The sequence below is a fragment of the Prunus mume genome, linkage group LG2 (genome assembly GCF_029339155.1).
Source record: "Prunus mume cultivar Tortuosa linkage group LG2, ASM2933915v1, whole genome shotgun sequence".
Classification (NCBI taxonomy): Eukaryota; Viridiplantae; Streptophyta; class Magnoliopsida; order Rosales; family Rosaceae; genus Prunus; species Prunus mume.
This window is the reverse complement of record NC_142699.1, coordinates 8978081-8999106: the sequence shown is the minus strand read 5'-3', so window position 1 is coordinate 8999106 and position 21026 is coordinate 8978081. Positions and strand designations below refer to the sequence as shown.

The 21026-nt window shown below is 35.6% G+C and overlaps 4 protein-coding genes and 2 long non-coding RNA genes across 6 annotated transcripts; 1 reads left to right on the top strand and 5 right to left on the bottom strand.

The window, feature by feature from the left end:
* The first annotated feature begins 592 nt into the window (after nucleotides 1–592).
* On the top strand, nucleotides 593–5974 carry LOC148919573 (uncharacterized). The gene is made up of 2 exons (XR_016124361.1): nucleotides 593–794; nucleotides 5604–5974. It is a non-coding gene; the product is annotated as an uncharacterized LOC148919573 (long non-coding RNA).
* On the bottom strand, nucleotides 3742–5148 carry LOC103320039 (uncharacterized). Its single transcript, XR_513308.3, has 3 exons — nucleotides 4587–5148; nucleotides 4414–4478; nucleotides 3742–4231 (listed from the first exon to the last, which is right to left on the bottom strand). It is a non-coding gene; the product is annotated as an uncharacterized LOC103320039 (long non-coding RNA).
* A 3677-nt stretch (nucleotides 5975–9651) lies between the features above and the next one.
* LOC103320040 (uncharacterized) lies at nucleotides 9652–10655 on the bottom strand. Its single transcript, XM_008221652.2, has one exon. It carries the CDS (start codon nucleotides 10512–10514, stop codon nucleotides 9783–9785), a length of 732 nt encoding a protein of 243 aa, XP_008219874.2. The 5' UTR covers nucleotides 10515–10655; the 3' UTR covers nucleotides 9652–9782.
* A 2573-nt stretch (nucleotides 10656–13228) lies between these two features.
* On the bottom strand, nucleotides 13229–14075 carry LOC148919572 (uncharacterized). Its single transcript, XM_089044730.1, has one exon. It carries the CDS (start codon nucleotides 14017–14019, stop codon nucleotides 13300–13302), a length of 720 nt encoding a protein of 239 aa, XP_088900856.1. The 5' UTR covers nucleotides 14020–14075; the 3' UTR covers nucleotides 13229–13299.
* A 2722-nt stretch (nucleotides 14076–16797) lies between these two features.
* Nucleotides 16798–18137, bottom strand: LOC148919571 (uncharacterized). The gene has a single exon (XM_089044364.1). It carries the CDS (start codon nucleotides 17667–17669, stop codon nucleotides 16938–16940), a length of 732 nt encoding a protein of 243 aa, XP_088900490.1. The 5' UTR covers nucleotides 17670–18137; the 3' UTR covers nucleotides 16798–16937.
* A 1662-nt stretch (nucleotides 18138–19799) lies between these two features.
* On the bottom strand, nucleotides 19800–20700 carry LOC148919570 (uncharacterized). The gene has a single exon (XM_089046576.1). It carries the CDS (start codon nucleotides 20658–20660, stop codon nucleotides 19911–19913), a length of 750 nt encoding a protein of 249 aa, XP_088902702.1. The 5' UTR covers nucleotides 20661–20700; the 3' UTR covers nucleotides 19800–19910.
* Between the last annotated feature and the right edge of the window lie 326 nt (nucleotides 20701–21026).

Below are 21026 nucleotides of genomic sequence, written 5' to 3'. Positions count from 1 at the left end.
ACGCACAGAAGTGGATAATGCACTCACACTAAAAGAGCTAAAGATTTATAAGAATATGCAAAGTGTAGAGCAACCTCCTCCTTTACTACTATATATATAAAGATAGATTCTAATAAAATCCTCCTTCTAAGAAACATATATATGGGACTGCATGGCATTGGCAACAACTTTTTTATTTTTATTTTTTTATACAAACGATATTCTAATATTTTGATTTTCTGGATCTTTTAGTTTTTTAGTCTCATATGAGAAAAATGTGAGCCATTGGGCTAGTTCTTTTTGTTTTTTTTTTCCAAACAGTGCAATAAGTGGATTACGTGAGTTTAGTTATTTTCGTAAGTTCCTTAGAAGTCATGAAGGTGAAAATAACAACACCTTATTTATTTATAAATTTGTATATTTATTTTGTCCAAAACCTCCCTCCCTGTAACGGATGCAGAATAATCTTCTCCTGATTTTTGGTGTTCCAACTCGAATATTTAAACATAGCATGATGCCAGGTCAGATGATTGATTTGGTGTGACAACCCAATAAGAAACAGCCACATATGCCTATGTTATCAACTCAAAATCTAATAGCGTCCACAGAGAGAAGGACTGGTTTCTGAAGACGTAGAATCTTTTCTTGCAAGGCAGGATTTGGCAGCTTCAAACAAATCAAACACGAGACAAGACTTTTCATTCTCTTTCTCTCGTCCACTTATTTGTCCATAAACTCTTCTGACAAATTTTTCACCAAAACCAGTTGGATGGGCAGGTGACCAAAAGAGGACCTGTATTTGGTTGGCGGCTCAGGTAACTCATTTTCCTGATTGTCTTTAAAGACAGCGTTTGAGTACTGTATTTAGGGTGCCGGGTGTTGCTCTGAAATTCTTTTACTGTAATTTGCTACGAAAACTAGCGTTATAATTGTTGTCCATTGTTCTATTTTCGACAACTCTGTGTTCATTCCTTTCAATTATACATACATAACTTTAGGTTCTACATATAAGAAGGCCAATTAGAAAATCATATATGATGAGGCTAGTTTGGTTGTGTCCTTCCTTTGCAAGTTCATCTGCAATGCAACTATATTCGCCTCTCCATAAGCGCACCTTGAATAAAGGTAATTCTTGTAGTTTTTTAAACAATTCTGGGCCAAAGTTTGCTTACACATGGCTTTCCAATCGTAGCCATTGGGCTGCAATTCAGTAGGGAAAATACGGGGGCTATTTCCAACATTTTTAGGATAGAATAAGTCTATGTAATCTTGATTTTTAAAAAAACTAACGGAAGAATTTGTTGAAAAACAAATCTACTTTTCTGGTACCAAATTTGCCAACAAACAATGATATGCATACACAGAGAAATTCTTCTATACGGACGTTTGGACATTACAGAGAGAGAATAACTATATACTATATATATAGATACACAAAGAAGGAGACCTCGATCATTTAGAATGAATCCAATCAACTATATTATTCTGACCCATAGGAATCCTTATTTCCATAAATTGTCCAATTCCAAACTTGGGGAAATTATTAGGTAGCCTGGGCATTTGCCAACTTATAATACATACGAATAATAGGATGACGCCCGGACATACTAAGGAGCAGAGAATAACTAACTTTATATGTAAATGGACTTTAAGTCACCCGCAACCTTATGCCCAAGAAAATTTTGAGCAGCGATGGTTGTCTTTTGTGCCAAACAAAGTATATGATAATTTGCTGATATATTATTTTTAATATGGAGGTATTTATAAAGATGTACAATGTGGTAAATTCTAAAATAATTACACAACGAAAGAAATCCTAATTACAATATAACTATACAAAGGGTAAGTTGTTAAAAAAAAAATTATAAAAAAAAAAAACCAAAATTCCTAATTACAATATATTATGGGTTTATTTTTTTTTTTTGGGGATCCATATGTGTATAATAGCATTCATATATATGAAAACAGAAAAAAAATAATAGCATTCATATATTTTGTATTTAGCATATCTACAAATATAGGTAAACAATCTGTGCAATCGTAATCTAAGTAAATTAGTGTACCTGCAAAATATAGGTAAATTTAGTATGATATTTATAAATTAGTATACTTATGAATTAGTATAGGTAAATTAATAATCTGTTTAAGTGCTGATAAATTAATATGTACAAGTATGTAGGTAAATTAGTATATCTACGAATTAGTATAGATAGCTGTGCCCCACCTATACTCTACTCTTTATCAGCAGCTCCTGGAGAATATTAAAATAATATATTGTATTCAATATGGACACAAATAACTGTGGCTAAAAATGCAAACTTTTATAATTAAAAATTTTAAAAAATTTTAAAAACTCAAATACCAAAAACAAATAAATTTTGTTACAATAATTCTTTGTACAACTATATGAGTATACGTATTTTACAGATTTACAAAAGTTCCTCCTGACAATAGCATCTTCCAGTCTCCATATGCTTTCTTCTTCTTTCAATTCTCGACATCTTCATCTTCCCATTTCAAAATTGCATACAATCGGATTCAGTGAAGAAAATCCAAAATGCCCAAAAATTACAAGAAATCAAATAAAACCAAATTTAATTGAGGAGCAGAACAAAATTCTCAAAGAAATAGCAGTTGCAGTGGCAATGGCAGTAGGAAATGCAGCATACTCACCAAGAATTTAGGCACACTCAATATCCGGATAAAGGTTTCGAAGAGTGAGAGGATTTCAACGTCAAATGTGTTTCAAAAAACTGTAATGTAAAGACAGAGAAAGGAAGAAGAAGAAGGAAAAAGAAAAGAATAAAAAAAAACAGTGAGGGAGAAAATAAAAACAAAAAAGAATGGAAAATAGAAAGATGAAAAGACAAGAGAGAGGCATGTGTTTTTCTCAATGAAAGAGGCGTGCGTGTTGTTGGGATGCTTATCTTTAATATATTCATTTTCAATGAGATATTTGGAGAGAAGTTCTACAAGGAAGGTAGGCGCCTTTTTAAAATTATTTTTTTAATATTTTTTATGAATTTTTTTAAAACTATTCTAGACATAATTTATGAAGAAAGTTGAGGTTCCACCCAAAAGTCAATTAACAATGAGAGGAATAGTCCAACTCCTTATAAGGCCTTGCTAGGTTTCACAACTTCCCAATGTGAGACTTTTTACTTTCACATTCTCACACGCCCCCGCACGTGTGGCGAATTTTCAAGCCTAACACGTGGACAATACATTTTGGGTGACATGGAGCACGTGTGGCCGTTGGGCTTTCACACGTGAGCAACCCGTTCTCATACTATTAAGGAAGTTGAGGTTCCACCCCAAAACCAATTGGCAATGGGGGGAATAGCCCAACTCCTTATAAACCCTTGCTAGGTTTCTTAACTTTCCAATGTGGGACTCTTTATCTTCACATTCTCACAATTTAAAGTATTCATGCTCTATAGGTTACTTAAAGGGACACAATTTCAGTATTTGTCCTCTATAGGCCACATATGTCAAATGTATTTTCAAAAGGACATGAATATCATTTTTGTGCTCTTTAGATCATGCTTTTAGCCCAGTCTTGCTACAAAATATAGGTAAACAATATGTACAAGTGTAGGTAAATTAATTTTTTTTTGGGTTGAGAAATAGGTAAATTAATCTAAGTACACCTACAAATTAGATAGATAAATTAGGGGCATTCGTGTTTAGCAGGTGTATTATGATCGTTTGTTATGTAGGTGCATTACTTAATACTACTTGTGTTAAGTAATATATGCAATATGCTGTAATGGACATAAATAATTTAAAGTTTATATATACATTATGTACAGCATGAGTAATGCAACTTCTTAAAAGTTTATATATACAATATTCATTGCTTATTCGTTACATTATGTACAATATGAATTTTTTGGAAGTGATTTTGGATAAGCTAATAATCACTTTTATAGAGAACCACTTCTTCATATAATCACTTTAAGTGGTTTTAATTTTAAGTGATTTTATAGAGAGACACATTGGAGGTGTTTCTCCCGAAAATGGCTTAATTAAAATCACTTAAAGATATTATATGGAGAAGCGTGCGGGAGGTGCTTATGTCTATAAGTAATTATAGCCATTATAAAATCACTCCCAAACAAACTCTAAGTTTCTACAGTTGGGTTCTTCATCCTTTAACAACACAACGTATTCTTATTTCTTCATAAGGTATGGTATATATCGCCCTTGAAAGAGAATGTTACTGTTTTTACAAAGTTGTCTCTGTCACAGCCTGCATTGAATTTAGATGTATTTAAAACTCTGTAGGTAAAAAATAATTACCATGTATACACATAAATGGGCATGAACTATGGAGCTATAGCAAGAAAAATAAAAAATGAATGTCTAAAGCATAACAAAAATTAAACGAAAATCTCAACGTTAAAGAAGAATAAATATTAAACTCAAGGTTACCTGCAAGGTTCTCGTATCTGCTTGTTCATGGTAGCTGAATGAAACTGATTAAGCATTTGACCAACCTATATATATTTGTGTGTGTGTGTGTTAAGTAACCTATATCAGTTAAAAAGTTCAACACGCAATTTTATCAGTAATCGAAAGAGTTACGAGTGAGAGAGTTCAATTACTTGATTCTTCGGAATCCGGTCCCTTTAGTACGGGATGTCTGGACCCTGATGTTCCCGTTTTCTCTAGGAAAGATAACGAACTTTTCGAAGGTGATGAAATCAGTTGTGGCGAAGGTCTCAGGATTCCCTCCACCCCCGTTGGAGGAAACCAGAATTAAGTGCCGTGGTCTAGCGGCATCGTGGCTGTGTTGACAGAATTTAGTTGCAGGGATACACTTGGACTTGTGCGGATGAAGCAGAATTGGTTCACTTCCTTTCCCTTCTGGATCCCCTTCCGGACATTCTCTCAGTTCCAGAGTCTGGTCTGTCGTGTTTTCAATCTCTGTAACCCTAGACATCCATGAACCCATTACGATGAAATTCGAGTCTTACCCTCCACCCTTTGGTTTTGTCAGGCGCTCAGACAAAAACACTGATGCACAGGAGAGGAAAGAAAAAAAAATCCCTCTCCAAAGGTGGTTATGCTTCAAATATAATGGGGATTGACTTCGTAGTTCACAGTGCGACTTTGTTCGTTAAACTTTGTATCTGTGTGTAACTCATCAGTGACTGTGAATGTGGTCATCCATGAATCTACATTTGTTTATAACATCCTTTCACAGTTAAATGGCAATATTGTCATTTACATATTTAAAAAATTAAATATAAAATAAGATTACAGGGAAAAGAAAAAAAAAAACCACACAAAATTTTGTTTGCAGCTTTCCTTCTTCCTTTAACGAATAGTAAGAGCTCTATTAAATTATCCTTTTTTTTATATATAAATAAATAAAAATTTTGTTGGAATTGCGTTTTCTTCTTTTATTTCGTACCGCAAATACAAGGTAGGGTCGTTTTGAATATACACCAAATATCCAACCAAATACCAAATAATTGGATATTTGAAAATTGGAGCAAGTCAATATTTCCTTAATTTTGAGAATATTTCAGCATCTTTCTTCCATCTTCCGCTGTGACATGCATCTCTAAATGTTGTCTAATTTGACTCGTTTTGTGATTCTTCTCGTAAAAATTCAGTCGCCAAGGATACGGGTCCATTAAGGAAGAGAGAAAGGGCAAGCGCGTGGAGACTGTATTTTCTGTGGTTCGCAACTTCACAAGTGGGAACGTACGGCATATAAGTTCTCTGGAAGTTTTCACTTTCGTCGTTCTCTACTCTACAAGTGGGAGGTGTCCAATTCATCCACTAATTCGCATGCAAAAGTAATGCTAATTATTTCAACTGGCCCTTTTATTCCGCTTTGTTTTTTTTGCCCTAATTAAGAAGGGTAAGGGTGGAAAACAATCACATGTATTGACTATTTTGATGGCAATCTCTCTAATATAGCATACCCAACTAATGTATGTAAGACCTATCTGTATTAGATATGTGATCATTAAAGATCTAATAGAGGCAGACCCAACTAAAGAAGTGGTGTCAATGTTCCTCTTTGTTTATAGGGCTAACGATAATAGACGCCCTAAAGGTTTGGTTGGAACCATGGTCGGAGCGAGTGGGGTGTTTTTCCAAAAGCGGAGATGGGGGAAGTATGTGTGCTGGTGGTTTACTTATTTTATTTTAGTTATAAATTTAAGGGCAGATTTTTCATTTTCATATTTTCTTATTATCAAATCAACAATTTTTATTATTATAAGGAATTTGAAGAAAATGGGTTTTATGAAAATAATTTAAGATCTTAGGGGGTGTTGGAGTAATTTTTAAAACCTTTAGGGTATTGGAAAAATGTAAAAAAAACTCAAGGGATATTAGTGTAAATTACTCTAGTAGTTATTTCTTTGTTAGATTATGCTATTGTGAAGATGCCAAAAAAACTCAGCCTTGAAGATTATAACTTTATAATGTTTATGCTATTTTATTTTGAGTTTTTCAATTTAAACACCACACTTTTCTTTGTTCACCTCAATACTTAAATCATTAAGCTCTAAGTTTTATTATTGTGCAAAAAGACAAAAAAAGTCATTTAACTTTATACTTAAACCTAATACATCCATACACACACCTAGGGGTGCACATTATTACCGAAAACCCGACCGAACCGGCCGAACCGGACCGGTTTTGGGGGTTGGTCTGCTTTTTTATTCAAATTATTGAAATCGGTAGGAAAACCCCGACTCGAGTGTGAACGGTTTTAAACCGGTTTGAATTTTTTTAAACCGGCGAAACCCGAACCGGACCGATTTCATTAAATTGCCTAAAAATTTAGACAAATGCCATGATGGGGAATCAATCTCTGCTCACAGTTAATATATAAAGCCCAAATACCACTGGACTGATGTGCCTTCTTGTGTAATGTGTGTATAATTGTATTATTTATTACAATCTAAACATTTTTTTTTAAAGTTAGGGTTTTCCCTGCCCCACACACTCTCCTTTTCTTTTTCTTTTCTCCCACCCCAGCCGACATCCCTTCTTTCTTCTGCTTTCTCTCCATCTTTTTCTTTCCTCTTCCTCCCGCCGCTGCATCTTCTTCTTAATTTTTTTTTTTGGATAAATAGCTGCATTTTCTTCTTCTTCTTTCCCTCTTCTCTCCATCTTCTTCTTCTTTTCTTCTTCTTCCTCCTCATACCCTCAACCAGGAAGTGGTCCTTAATCTCAGTTCAATCCTCTGCCATCGATGCTCGCCGAACCAAACCAAACCGCACCGACTTCTCGGCGTGCCGATTGTAGTCGGTCTTGCATCTCCTCGGTGCGGCGGCGGTCTCCAAAATAGGTGCGCCGATGACCTCCGGTTCGGTGGTCGGCAACTCCTCCAAGACACGGTTATCGAACCGTGAACAGCCCTACACACACCCCACAACTCTTCATATTAAATTTTAGAAAAACACAAACTCCTCTACATCATACTATCAAATTACTCTTCTCTTTCAATACAAGAAACCTACTACACTCTCATCTTCTCTTTATAAACAATAAATACGGTATGCAAATAGTGGCTTGTGGGTCATCAATTGAGATATGTAATGTGAGATTATTTCTTGGTTTGGGATTCCTCCTAGAATTATTGGGGATGAAGTGATTAAAGATTTGCTGTAATTCTAAGGTTGAGATGAACTTAGAGTGGTGATGGGTGAGATAGCGGGGTGTGAGGTGTGGGGTTGATGAGTTTTTTATTTACATTTTTTTTTTCTGTTGGGTGTGTATTTAGGAGTAGTTTGGAATAGTAATGCTACATTTACTACATTTTTATCCCACATTTCTATACCACATGATGTGACATGTTCATAATATATGTCACATCAATTAAATCAATGGAGTGTATTTTAATTAAGGCAATTAGAAAAACAAATACGGGAATAAATCATAAAAGAAATGAAAATATTAAATAATTTTAATTGATGTGGCTGTTCACCTTAGCTGCCACATAAGATGGTATAAAGAAGTGGTATACAAATGTGGTAAGAGTAGCATTATTTAGTTTGGAAAGATAGTGGGGTTTTCTTATAGATTGAGAAAATTTGAATTAGAAATTAGGGTTAACTTAGATATGGGGTGAACAAAGAGAAGTGCAGGGTTTAAATAGAAAAACTCTTTATTTTCTGTACTCAATGTATGAAATCTTATCTTTTATGAGGCCTAAACAACCAAAAGGTCGCATTTATTATTTCTTATTTGTGAAATCACATATACCATTAAATATATATATAATATTTTATTTTTGTCAAAAGCCATTACAGATACTAGCCTCTCCACACGTGATTTCGCTCCTGCGAGAGACTTTTTTTTATAAAAAATATTAATTTTATTTTAGAATTAAAGAAGATAAGGCTTAGTTGTGTTCCATAAAAATAAGATTCATTGCCTGAATTTTTTTTATTTTTAATATTTTTTAATATGAAAAATGTGAATTTACTATATTATCCTCATTTAATTAATAATTTCAATTCTTAATGTTTGCATTAACCGAGGACATTTTTTCTGGTATTTTGAATGTTTTACCATTCTCTGCCTTTTGCTTTATATATATATATATATATATAAATTAATGAGCATGAAAATATGGTAGGCTTTATTATGCGGTACAAATCTATGAGAAGAAAACATAAGTTGAACATAAGCTTTAGGGAGTATTTTTGTTCACTACTTTAACATAAAGTATATGTTCACCACCCTTTTCAACACTTAACACGTGTCTATGACCATAACTATGGTTACATAAATTAAAGTAAAAAAGTTAACTATTGTTATATCTATAAACACGTGTCAAATATTAAGAAGAATAATAAATATACATCTTGAGTTAAAGTAGTAAGTAGAAATATTTCATAAGCTTTATTGTGATACCAATCTACTTGGACATAGAGATGCTGTTGGCTTTTTAATAAGCCAATACACTTACTTACACTCACTGCACCTTATTCTACAAGATACACAATAAAATCCATCTTATCAGTTATACATCCCAATACTACAAACGAAGTTTAGAAAAAGTGGAAGTTTGACGAAAGAGAGGAATTCTTGTATTGGTTGTCTGGAAATAAAAATTGTTCAGAAAATAACACTTTATTATTTCCCAATTGCAATTTGGGTGCACACGGTGCCAAGTACAAGACTAGCCGTCTTAGATTATGGGCCAGCTGGTGTAAAATATTTATGTAATGGGCTCCAAATAATTGAACCGCCCGGTCCATTATGCAATCTAAAAAAGATATTGTAATCTTGTGTTAGAAGATTAAATATTTTGTAATTTGACTAATTTTGTGATTAAAATGAGGTGCATTCTCGTAAAAAATTCGTTCCGCAGACGATACAGGTCCATTAAGGAAGAAAGTCTTGGGATGTTGCCTTCTCTCACAAAACAGATGGCCTGAAGCACATGCAATTGCAAACACCAAACGTAAATATTTGCGTAAATAATAATATTGAGATTGAGTTGAGTGGCAGCACAACTTGAAAATAAATCCAAGACAATAGAAGGACTTAACGTTAAATCCAAGACCACGAAGATGACAGGTGGCTGGATTGGATAACATAGACCACAAAGATCTTTTCAACTCTCATGGTTAGATTGTGCTAAGCTGAAACTCACGAAGATTATATAAACCATTTCAGATTAAATCACCAGCATGAAAATGTTGTAAATTTATTATATTATATGAGAAGAAAACACCGATTTCAACGTAAACTTTATTAATTAAGATACCAATCAATCTACTTGGATAACGCTAGATAGCTCAAAGCTAGAACTGTTGAAGGCTCTAGTATTCGGTGCACATGCTCATACACTTGCCACCTTCACAAACCCTAATGCAGTTGTCATTGCTGGATATGGGGGATACGCATTGAAGAGCTTTCTTGCAAGGAATGGTCCAGCAACCCACAATCACGATGACGGAAAAGCATACAAAGAGAGCCATGCACAGTAGAAAGTAGAAATCACGCAGCTGTTTGTGTTGATTATCAACCGGCACAACCCCCTTGCGGATCTGCCTTTGTTCCGGTTCATCCTTAATTTCTACAGTTGCAAGATCTTGAGAAGCAACCTGCCCTGAAGCTTCTGTTTTCGTTGAAGTCCAGTACGATAGTATGTCACTTTTGAGCCCATGATCTGAAGGTGAAGTTTCTAGCTTCGCCAGATCACTTTCCAATTTATTGCACTCAATCTTGGTTTGGTGTCTCTGCATGACGCTTCTTTTATAATTGCCTCCAATTACAAGCAATGAAACCAAGTTGAGTATGGCTGCAATTAGAGAGAGGCTGAAAAGGAACCAGCGATCTGAGCATCGCAGCGCTGTGGTGGCAGTGACGATAGCCCCCAAAAGAATTCCTTGAAAGACGAAGTAGTAGTTTGCAAGGTTGAAGGCACTCGTTTGAAGATGGTTTACACGATCGTCCTGCTTCTCAATTGTAGCTTGTAGCTCCTCTTTTCTTTTCTCCATGTTTTCTTTCTTTTCTTTGTCACCATTTGGTGGACACGGATGGTTGGCCATACTCAAACTAAGAGAGGTAAAGATAACAATGCAGAGTCTTAGAGTAAAGTTCCCTCCTCCTCCATACAGCTTATATACACAGAGATACTGTTGGCTTCCGTGAATAATCCAATACACTCACTTTCACACTCAGCTGCACCTGATTCTCAAAGTAAAGCAAGATTTCTCAATGCCGGACGTCCGTTCTTTGTTAAAGGACAGATTTTGTTTTGATAATGTAGTCGACCACATATCTGTAAAGATATCAATGGTCCTAGTGCTGCCACATGTTAGAAGATTAAAGAGTAAAGCTGTTGAGATATTGTTAGTCATGTAAGGAAGTTTAGGAAAACTGTTAGTATTGATAAGAGAAGGTTAGAGAAGTTAGAGAGGTTAGAAAACGTGAACAAGGCTCTAGCTAAGCTGATATAAATACTGTAATTGTGCTCAGTTGAGCTTAATGAGAAATACAACAACTCTTTTCTCTCAATCTCTGAATTCTCTCTACTTTATTTCTTGTATTCTCTGCTATTGTGTTCTTTAGTCTTCCTATAGTAGCATGGTATCATTCGCCATGGATCGATTCTGATGTTCTGTTCTTCTGCTTCCGCACTCCCTTCCTCTTTGTTTTCTTTCTCTGGATTCCACTTCGGCACACATATAATCGAGGATGGATTTTGTATTGATAATGCTATTGACAGCCGCAATAAAAAAAGGGAAACAACAACAACGTAGCGGAGGAAATTTGCTCACGCGGTACAAACTTCTGCTTGTCTCTTTGGCAAAGTGTGACCGTTGAAAGGGAAAAATTCCCTGTTAGTACACGTGAACGTGCTTCGCTTATCACCCACACACAAAAGCTGGCATGCATGTGGCTGAAAACAATCCACATCCTGAAAAAACCATTGCATAATTCAAGATCTCTACTCTGTAATTCAATTATTGATACATCATCTACTATTTTTTCTTTATGGGGTGTTTGAAAATTTGGAGATGCTCATTTATTGCATCTGAAATTAACTCAATCAAAGTATACTTTTATATATTATCTTGAATTGATGAACTCAATCAACATATATATGCTTGAATTCACCTTCCAAATTGATTGTTTTACTATTTTCTCTGTACTCAACATACATAACTAGTGTAGAGGCTAAAAAAGAGTGTTAAACCTAATCTAATTCCACCTTTTAAGGACTTATAGAATTTTAACCACTCGAGGGAGATTTGAGCATGCTTGAGGAATCTAGAAGGGGATTTGAGTACTGCAAGAATCTCAATAGGGGTAGTGAAGTGATCAAGGAAACCTCGAGTGGCTAAATTTCTAAATCTTGAAGGAAAAAAAAAAGGCTTAATGTCTTTGATGTGTTTTAAAAATATTTAGTGTGTTGCCAAATTGATTGTCATGATCGGGTTGCTCACATCAAAAGGAAATGAAGGTAGCTGAAGTTCCACTCTAAAACCAATTGACATCGGGGCCTTAGGAGCTCTCGCAAGGTTTTATAAATTTCAGTGCAGGACATTTTCACTTTTACATTCTCACATGGAATTGGTGATAGCGTGGCTAGTAGCTAGGATTTCACATTAAAGGGGGCCCTTCATAAAACTTGTCTTCTCTTCGTAATTATCATGAATTTCAAAATTTAAATTGGTTAAATACTAATTTCATCATCTACAGTATTAAATAATTAAAAATTAACATTTTATATTCCAACAGAGAAAAGAAATAGAAAAATAAAGAGTTCATAAAGCACAATATAGGGTACCCAACTCATACAAAAAAAAAATTGAGGAAAATAAAAAATTCACAAAGTTTTAAACAAAAGAGGAAGAGAAAGAAATATTCAAACTTTAGGAGTTTTTAGCACAAATATCTTAAACTACCGTAGCTAGGATAACTGTGGCTTATACCATAGTTTTCTAGGAGTGTGGCTCCGCCCTTGCTGGTAGCGCAGCTTGGTGGTGCTCAAAGGTGCGGCAAGCAGTGCACCAGTGTTGTTGGTGATGCCACGATCGAGTTGGGAGATGAGGGAAGAGGATTATTAATTAAATCTTTTTTTTTTCTCCTTAAGAAAAGGCTAAAATCTAAAAGAACAATAAATATTTATTGGCTGGCCACATAATCTGACCTGGTAAATATAAATAAGCTTCCACATAATGTAGTGAGTTAAATGCGGTCAATTGACTGTTTGGACAGTATTTTTCACAATTATGAGAATTTTCCTTGTTGCTCCGCTATTTTAGCAGTACCTGTGGCTATATTTATTTTTCGAACTCCATTTATATTTCTGATTTTATATATTCTTGTAATAATTCAGGCGGAAGAGGATGCAGGTCCATTATAGTTAGCCAGCCCCACTCCATTATGCAGAGTCGTGCAGACAAAGTTTCCAGGGTCGCACATGTTGATTGTCTTTTTTCTTTGGTCGACGTGCAAAATCAGAACTTTGGTAAATTCTTAATAATCTCATCGATCACCTTGTAAATAATAATATTCTACCCTATCCCTTGTACTAGTTGGTGGCTAATTCTAGGTAAATTGTTTTGGTACTAGAAAATTACATATGATCATATGGAAGTAAGAAAATATGAGTCACAAGCAGAAAAGCCAACTTTCTTTTATTTTCTGTGCTGATGAAGGCCTGAATTCATTAGAATCTTATCTTTTATATGAGGCCTGATTCTTTAATAACATCCAGAAAGTCTTATTTTTGAAATATGTAAACCATTATAGATTAAATAAGGAGCATCAAAATATGGTAAACTTTATTGTGGTTCCAATCTACTTGGATTGGATATTGAAGCCCTAGAATTGGGCGCAGATGCTCATACACTTGGCACCTTCACAAACCCTAATACATTTATCACCGTTGGCGTTCGATATCGGAGGTGTGCATTGAAGAGTTTCCTTGCAAGGAATGGTCCAGCAACCCACAATCACGATGACGGCAAAGATTATAAATAGACCCATGCAAAGTACAAAGTAGAACTCACGTAGATAATTTGTAACAACAGGAATGACCCTCCTTCTATGCCTTAGTTCCAGTTCATCCTTAATTTCAACGGCCGTAGGATGTTGAGGATGTTGAATCTTTGTCGTATCCCAGTAGGTCAATATTTTAGTTTTGAGCCTTTGATCTGAAGGTGAAGTTTCTAGCTTTCTCAGATCACTTTCCAATTCAATGAGCTCGCTCTTGGTTTGGTGTCTCTGCATGACGCTTCTTTTATAATTGCTTCCAATTACAAGCAAGGAAACCAAGTTGAGTATGGCTGCAATCAGGGAGAGGCTGAAAAGGAACCAGCGATCTGAGCATCTGAGCGCTGTGGTGGCAGTGAGGATAGCCCCCAAAATAATTCCTTGAAAGACGAAGTAGTAGTTTGCAAGGCTGAAGGCGCTCGTTTGAAGTTGATTTACTCGATCATCCTCCTTCTCAATGATAGTTTGCAACTCCTGTTTTCTTTTCTCCATGTTTTCTCTCTTTTCTTTGTCACCATTTGGTGGACATGGATGGTTAGCCATACTCATTCTAAGAGAGATAAAGATAAGAAGGCAAGGAGTCTTGGAGTAATTCAAGTCCCCTCCTCCTCCATACAACTTATATATACAGAGATACTTCTGTTGGCTTTTTGAATATGCCAAAACACTCACTGTCTCTCACACTTAGCTCAACGTTATTTAATACATGGGCACAACCAAACCAATTATTGTAAAAAAATAAAAATAAAAAAAACCTAATCATTCAATTCAAATTTAAAAAGAGGAAACTCAATGAAAGCCCACACATAGTATAAAAAATAAATTAAAATAAATTAAAAAATTTAAAAGAAGAAGAAAAACTTACCCAATTGCTCAATTCAAAATTAAAAAGAGGAAACTCAATAAAAACTCAATTATTTTTTAAACTTATAGTTTAAATCAATTAACCTAGTATCAATTAGGAAATTGAAAAATACATGATAGAAAAACTTGATTATGTAAAGTTAATTGATACTTTTAAATTGAAAATGCAAGATGAGTAATATTTAAGTGATGTTTTGATGCATTTTATAAAGTTGTTGTGTAAATTACAAATTGATTGTTTTTTTTCTATTACAATTCATATAATAATTTTTTAACTTACCGGAAAAAAAATCACATAAATATACATATAGAGTATAAGGTCCCATTTAGGATGTTCGCCTAGGACCTCCAAAATCTAGAGCCGCAACAAGATACACAACAGTTGAAATGTCTAAAGTAACCCTTAAGCACGAGTGTGTGTGAGTAACTCCTCCCTCTTCCTACCTTTCACAGAGAAAAAAAGGGCAAGATTTCCATTCATAGTGTTGTGAACCGAATCAACCCAAAAAACAGTGGAAGAATAAGGGAGGAAAGTTGCTCCATTGAAGCGTGAGAACATCTTTTTGGCAAAGTTCACATTGTTGAAAGGATTACGCTTCAACCTGTTTTTTGCTTTACATATCACCCGCACACAAAAGCTTGAGCATTAAAATAAGGGAATTCAAGATCTCTGATCTAATTCAGTCATTTCAAGATCAAGGGTGTCTCAGTGGTGGGACCCCTAATTTGTCTCTAATGATAATTAGCAATTGATAATGTGATGTTGCGTGCCGGCCGAAAGATTGAAGCTGCTGGCTGGTGCTCAAGTTTTCTTTCTGGGTCTGAAAAATTTGAGATGCTCTTCTTTTCGCGATCATCTCTTCACTAGAGAAAATGTGTCATATTGGGCTTTTGGATCATATGGTTGAGCCCACTAAACTAATGCATAAGCCCACACCAACGTCCGAGTTAAAATCCTTTTAGATCCCCCGCTACCCTCCTTTTCACTAAACCCTGTATGTCATTTTTGGTCTTGTACAACAGAATTCCAATCTTCTATAAGTTCCTATTTACCACAAAATCTTCAAATGCTTCAATTGGTTTCAGCCCATAAAAGCACCACATCCTACTTTCTGATTGTTATTGGGTCTTCCATGCATTAACGGTCAAAAATTACTTACGTGTGAGCGATTATCCTATCTTAACATAGTTGTTCTCGTAATAGTTGAAAAATAAACTCTAAGGTGTGTGCTTCACTTATGTTATGATGAGATTCACACTCTAAGCATTTCATGTGAATACAATGAACAGCGTTTGAATTACGTTAACTGTAAAAACATGTGTGAAATATATATATATAGAATTTTAGATAAGAAAAGATGCATATTCACATAGGGAATTTGAAGACGGCATGTTCGACCTCACCGGAAACACACCACAACATAGCTGCTGTTCCATATGAGTCATGACTGTCTATAAGAGGATGTCCCAGTTTATTAATTATAAGATGGAAATCATCGGCTGGCAGTTAGGTGTTGATCACAACATTTTCCTTAATTTTGAGAATATTTCCCTTTTTGCTCCGCTATTTTAGTTGGCCTCTCTCATAATACAGTTGGCCTGAAGCTAGTTTCACACCATTATGCAGCAATTCTCCACAAGACTTTCTCTCGTTAAAGGACAAATTTAGATGACGAAAACTTCCAGGTCCCAGCACATGGAGATTGTATTTTCTTTGGTCGACTAAATTAAATTTGGCACACGCATACACCAAAACCTATATGTAAATTGTTTATCTCATCATCGGTAAAGTGCCTATTTGATATTTCTGTTAAATATTACGTAAATAGTATTGTACCTATTCCTTGATGGATATTGAACTTTTTGGTGGCTGAGAGCAGGCTGTAAGTAAATTGTTATGAATGGTGCTTAGATAGTAGCTACTGAATCGCTGTGGCCTATCACACCATCTAGTTACTGAGCAATTTCATACAAACAACCACAATTTTATTACATAGAACGAACTGAAAAACAAGGATAAGAAAGCAATAAAGACCGGAACTATTTATTAGGCCTGCCCCGATCCAGGGCAGGAAGTGCGACAGCCCTAGGCCTGGCTCTATGGAGGGCCCCAAATTATTATTTTTTTGTCATTGCCAGATCATATTCAACGATTACATAAATAAAAGAAAATACATATTGACATAAGTAACGCCAGTGGTGTTGGTTAGGCCTGGTTTTTAATTCAAGTCCTTCCCAAGTTCGAATCCCAGCATTGTGTAGAGATACATCTCTCATTTTCTTTTTTGTCTTCGATCCTTTCTTATATAGAGATATATAAAATAAATGATATTATGTAGATCTCATTTTACAATATTCTACATCTACATAGATTTTTCTTGTGTGGTATATTTATATTTGGCGTCATCCTGGGCCTTGAAAATCTCAGCGCCGGCCTTGCTATTTGTCAGCGTTAACACTTCATTTAGTACATGAAAATATGGTAAGCTTTATATTATATATGGTACCAATATCTATGAGAAGAAAACACCAAATTCAACATAAACTTTATTGTACCAGTCTACTTGGATAACGCTAGCTCAAAGCTAGAACTGTTGAAGGCTCTAGTATTCGGTGCACATGCTCATACACTTGCCACCTTCACATACCCTGATGCAGTTCTCAGTGTTGGATATGGGGGGTATGTATTGAAGAGCTTTCTTGCAAGGAATGGTCCAGCAACCCACAATCACGATGACGGAAAAGCATATAAAGAGACCCATGCAAAGTAGAAAGTAGAAATCACGCATCTGTTTATGATGATTATCAACCGGCACAACCCCCTTGCGGATCTGCCTTTGTTCCCGTTCATCCTTAATTTCTACAGTTGTAGGATCTTCAGAAGCAACCTGCCCTGAAGCTTCTATTATCGTTGAAGTCCAGTACGATAATATGTTACTTTTGAGCCCATGATCTGAAGGTGAAGTTTCTAGCTTCACCAGATCACTTTCCAATTTATTTCGCTCAATCTTGGTTTGGTGTCTCTGCAGGACACTTCTTTTATAATTGCTTCCAATTACAAGAAATGAAACCAAGTTGAGTACGGCTGCAATTAGAGAGAGGCTGAAAAGGAACCAATGATCTGAGCATCGGAGCGCTGTGGTGGCCGTGATGATAGCCCCCAAAAGAATTCCTTGGAAGACGAAGTAGTAGTTTGCAAGGTTGAAGCCATCCGTTTGAACATGGTTTACACGATCGTCCTGCTTCTCAATTACAGCTTGTAGCTCCTCTCTTTTTTTCTCCATGTTTTCTTTTTTTTCATTGTCACCATTTGGTGGACATGGCTGGTTAACCATACTTAAACTAAGAGAGCTAAAGATGAGAATGCAGAGAGTCTTAGAGTAGTCCACTCCTCCCCCATACAACTTATATACACAGAGATACTGTTGGCTTTTTGAATAATCCAAATACACTCACTCTCACACTCAGCTGCACCTGATTCTATACACAACAAAAGACTCAAAGTGAAGCAAGTCTTCTCAGTGCAGGACGTCCGTTCTTTGTTAAAGAACAGATTTTGTACTGATAATGTTGTCGACACCGTATCAGCACATATAATCGAGGACGGATTTTGTATTGATAATGCTGTCGACCGCCGGTTGCTCTCGGTACAAACTTGTGCTTGTCTATTGGAAAGTGAGAACATCTCTTTGGCAAAATGTAGACCGTTGAAAGGGAAAACTTCCCTGTTAGTACACTTCAACGCATATTATCCACACACAAAAGCTTAAAACAATCAACACCCTGAGGAAAACCTTTGCATAATTGAAGATCTCTACTCTGTAATTCAATTATTGATACATCATCTTCTCAAGGGTGACTAGTGGAGGGACCACTAATTTGTCTTCATATGGGATCACAGACCACTAATTAGCAATTGATTTTGTGATATTGCCGGCCGAATAAGATACGTGGGGCTGAAGTTTTCTTTATGGGTTTGAAAAATTGGAGATGCTCTTCATATGGGGTCATTGGGCTTTTGGTCATATTTTTAAAGTACTTGAACATGCAATTGACCTTATGTATGATTTATTGCAACAGAAATTAACAAGTATCAAAGTACACTTTTATATATTATCTTGAATTGATGAACTCAGATCAACATATATATGCTTGAATTCACCAAATTGATTGTTTTACAATTTTCTCTGTACTCAACATATATAACTAGTGTAGAGGCTAAAAAAGAGTGTTAAACCTAATCTATGTCCACCTTTTTGGACTTTTAGAATTTTAACCACTCGAGGGGGATTTGATCACTGCTTGAGGAATCTAGAAGGAGATTCGAGTACTGCAAGAGGAATCTCAAATAGGGTTTGTGAAGTGATCAAGGAAACCTCAAGGGCTATATTTCTAAATCTTGAAGAAAACAAAAAGGTTAATGTCTTTCATGTGTTTAAAAAATATTTAGTGTGTTGCCAAATTGATTGTCATGCTTGGGTTGCTCACATTAGAAGGGAATGAAGGCAATAGAGGTTCCACCCCAAAACCAATGTACAATTGGGGGAGTAGGCCAACTCCTTATAAGCCCTTGCAAGGTTTTATAACTTTCCTTGTATTCTCTTCATAATTATTATGAATTTCATATTTTAAATTGGTTAAATACTAATTTCATCATCTACACTATTAAAGATTTAAAAATTAATAATTTATATTCCAATAGAGAAAAGAAAAAAGAAAATAGTTTGTGAAGCTCAATATTAAGGTACCCAACTCATACAAAATAAAAAATTCACAAATCTTTAAACAAAAGAGGAAGAGAACTTTAGGAGTTTTTAATGCAAATGTCTTAAACTATCGTGGCTAGGAGAATTGTGGCTTATACCATAGTTTTCTACTAGTGTGGCTCCAGCCCTGCTGGTAGCGCACTTACGGTGCTCAAAGGTGTGGCAGTCAGTGCACCGGTGTTGCTAGTGATGCCACAATTGAGTTGGGAGATGAGGGTAGATGAGATACGTATATGGTTATTAAATCTTTTTTTTTTCTCTTAAGAAAAGACTAAAATCTAAAATAATAAAAAATAAAAAATAAATATTTATTGGCTGGGGTGGCTTGGCTTGTTAGCATAGATTATGTACCTATATTTAATCTTTTTCTTAAATATTATAATAATATTCTACCCTATCCCTTTTACTAGTTGGTGGTTTATAGCTTATCACATGTAGGTAAATTGTTTTGGTACTAGGTAATTTGCTTTCATGTACAGTAAGCAAAGTGTTTTGATTTGGAAGCTTGCCAAGAAAAATAACTATGATCATATGGAAGTAAGAAAATATGAGTTACAAGCAGAAAAGCCAACTTTTTTTTTAATTTTCTGTGCTGAAGGCCTAAATTCATTAGAATATTATCTTTTATATGAGGCCTGATTCTTTAATAACACCCAGAAAGTCTTATTTGTAAAATACTTATGCAAGCACAAAATCATATAAACCATTACAGATAATGACGAGCATCAAAATACGGTAACCTTTATTTTGGTTCCAATCTACTTGGATAACCCTAGCTCAAAGCTATATAGAACTGTTGAACATGAAGCCCTAGAATTGGGCGCAAATGCTCATACACTTGGCACCTTCACAAACCCTAATACATTTATCACCGTTGGCGTTCGATATCGGGGGTGTGCATTGAAGAGTTTTCTTGCAAGGAATGGTCCAGCAACCCATAATCACAATGATGGCAAAGATTATAAATAGACCCATGCAAAGTACAAAGTAGAACTCACGTAGATGATTTGTTACAACAGGAATGACCCTCCTTCTATGCCTTAGTTCCGGTTCATCCTTAATTTCTACGGTCGTAGGATGTTGAGAGGTCGTAGGATGTTGAAAAACAACCTCTGGATGTTGAATCTTTGTCGTATCCCAGTAGGTTAATATTTTAGTTTTGAGCCTTTGATCCGAAGGTGAAGTCTCTAGCTTGCTCAGATCACTTTCCAATTCAATGAGCTCCCTCTTGGTTTGGTGTCTCTGCATGACGCTTCTTTTATAATTGCTTCCAATTACAAGCAATGAAACCAAGTTGAGTATGGCTGCTATCAGAGAGAGGCTGAAAAGGAACCAGCGATCTGAGCATCTGAGCGCTGTGGTGGCAGTGACTATAGCCCCCAAAATAATTCCTTGAAAGACGAAGTAGTAGTTTGCAAGGATAAAGGCGCTCGTTTGAAGTTGACGTACTTTATCATCCTGCTTCTCAATGATAGTTTGCAACTCCCGTTTTCTTTTCTCCATGTTTTCTCTCTTTTCTTTGTCACCATTTGGTGGACATGGATGGTTAACCATACTCATACTAAGAGAGCTAAAGATAAGAATGCAAGGAGTTCAGAGTAATTCAAGTCTCCTCCTCCTCCATACAACTTATATATACAGAGATACTTCTGTTGGCTTTTTGAATATGCCAATACACTCACTGACTGTCACACTCAGCCGCACATTATTATACAACATACACAACAAAAGTCAATGTTGTGTATGTTGCTGTGTATGTTTTGTAGTACCATAGTGGAAACGTATGAGGTAAGGTAACCCCCTTTCCCTTTCTACCTTGGACAAAACTAAAAGGCCAGATTTCCATTCATTGTTAAAGGACGGATTTTGTATTGACGATGTTGTGGACCGAATCAACACGAAAGGCAGAGAAAAAAACATGACGGA

Bases quoted from the DNA above. Each gene is read 5' to 3' on its own strand.
- LOC103320040 (XM_008221652.2), bottom strand. From the start codon at position 10,514: ATGGCCAACCATCCGTGTCCACCAAATGGTGACAAAGAAAAGAAAGAA.
- LOC148919572 (XM_089044730.1), bottom strand. From the start codon at position 14,019: ATGAGTATGGCTAACCATCCATGTCCACCAAATGGTGACAAAGAAAAG.
- LOC148919571 (XM_089044364.1), bottom strand. From the start codon at position 17,669: ATGGTTAACCAGCCATGTCCACCAAATGGTGACAATGAAAAAAAAGAA.
- LOC148919570 (XM_089046576.1), bottom strand. From the start codon at position 20,660: ATGAGTATGGTTAACCATCCATGTCCACCAAATGGTGACAAAGAAAAG.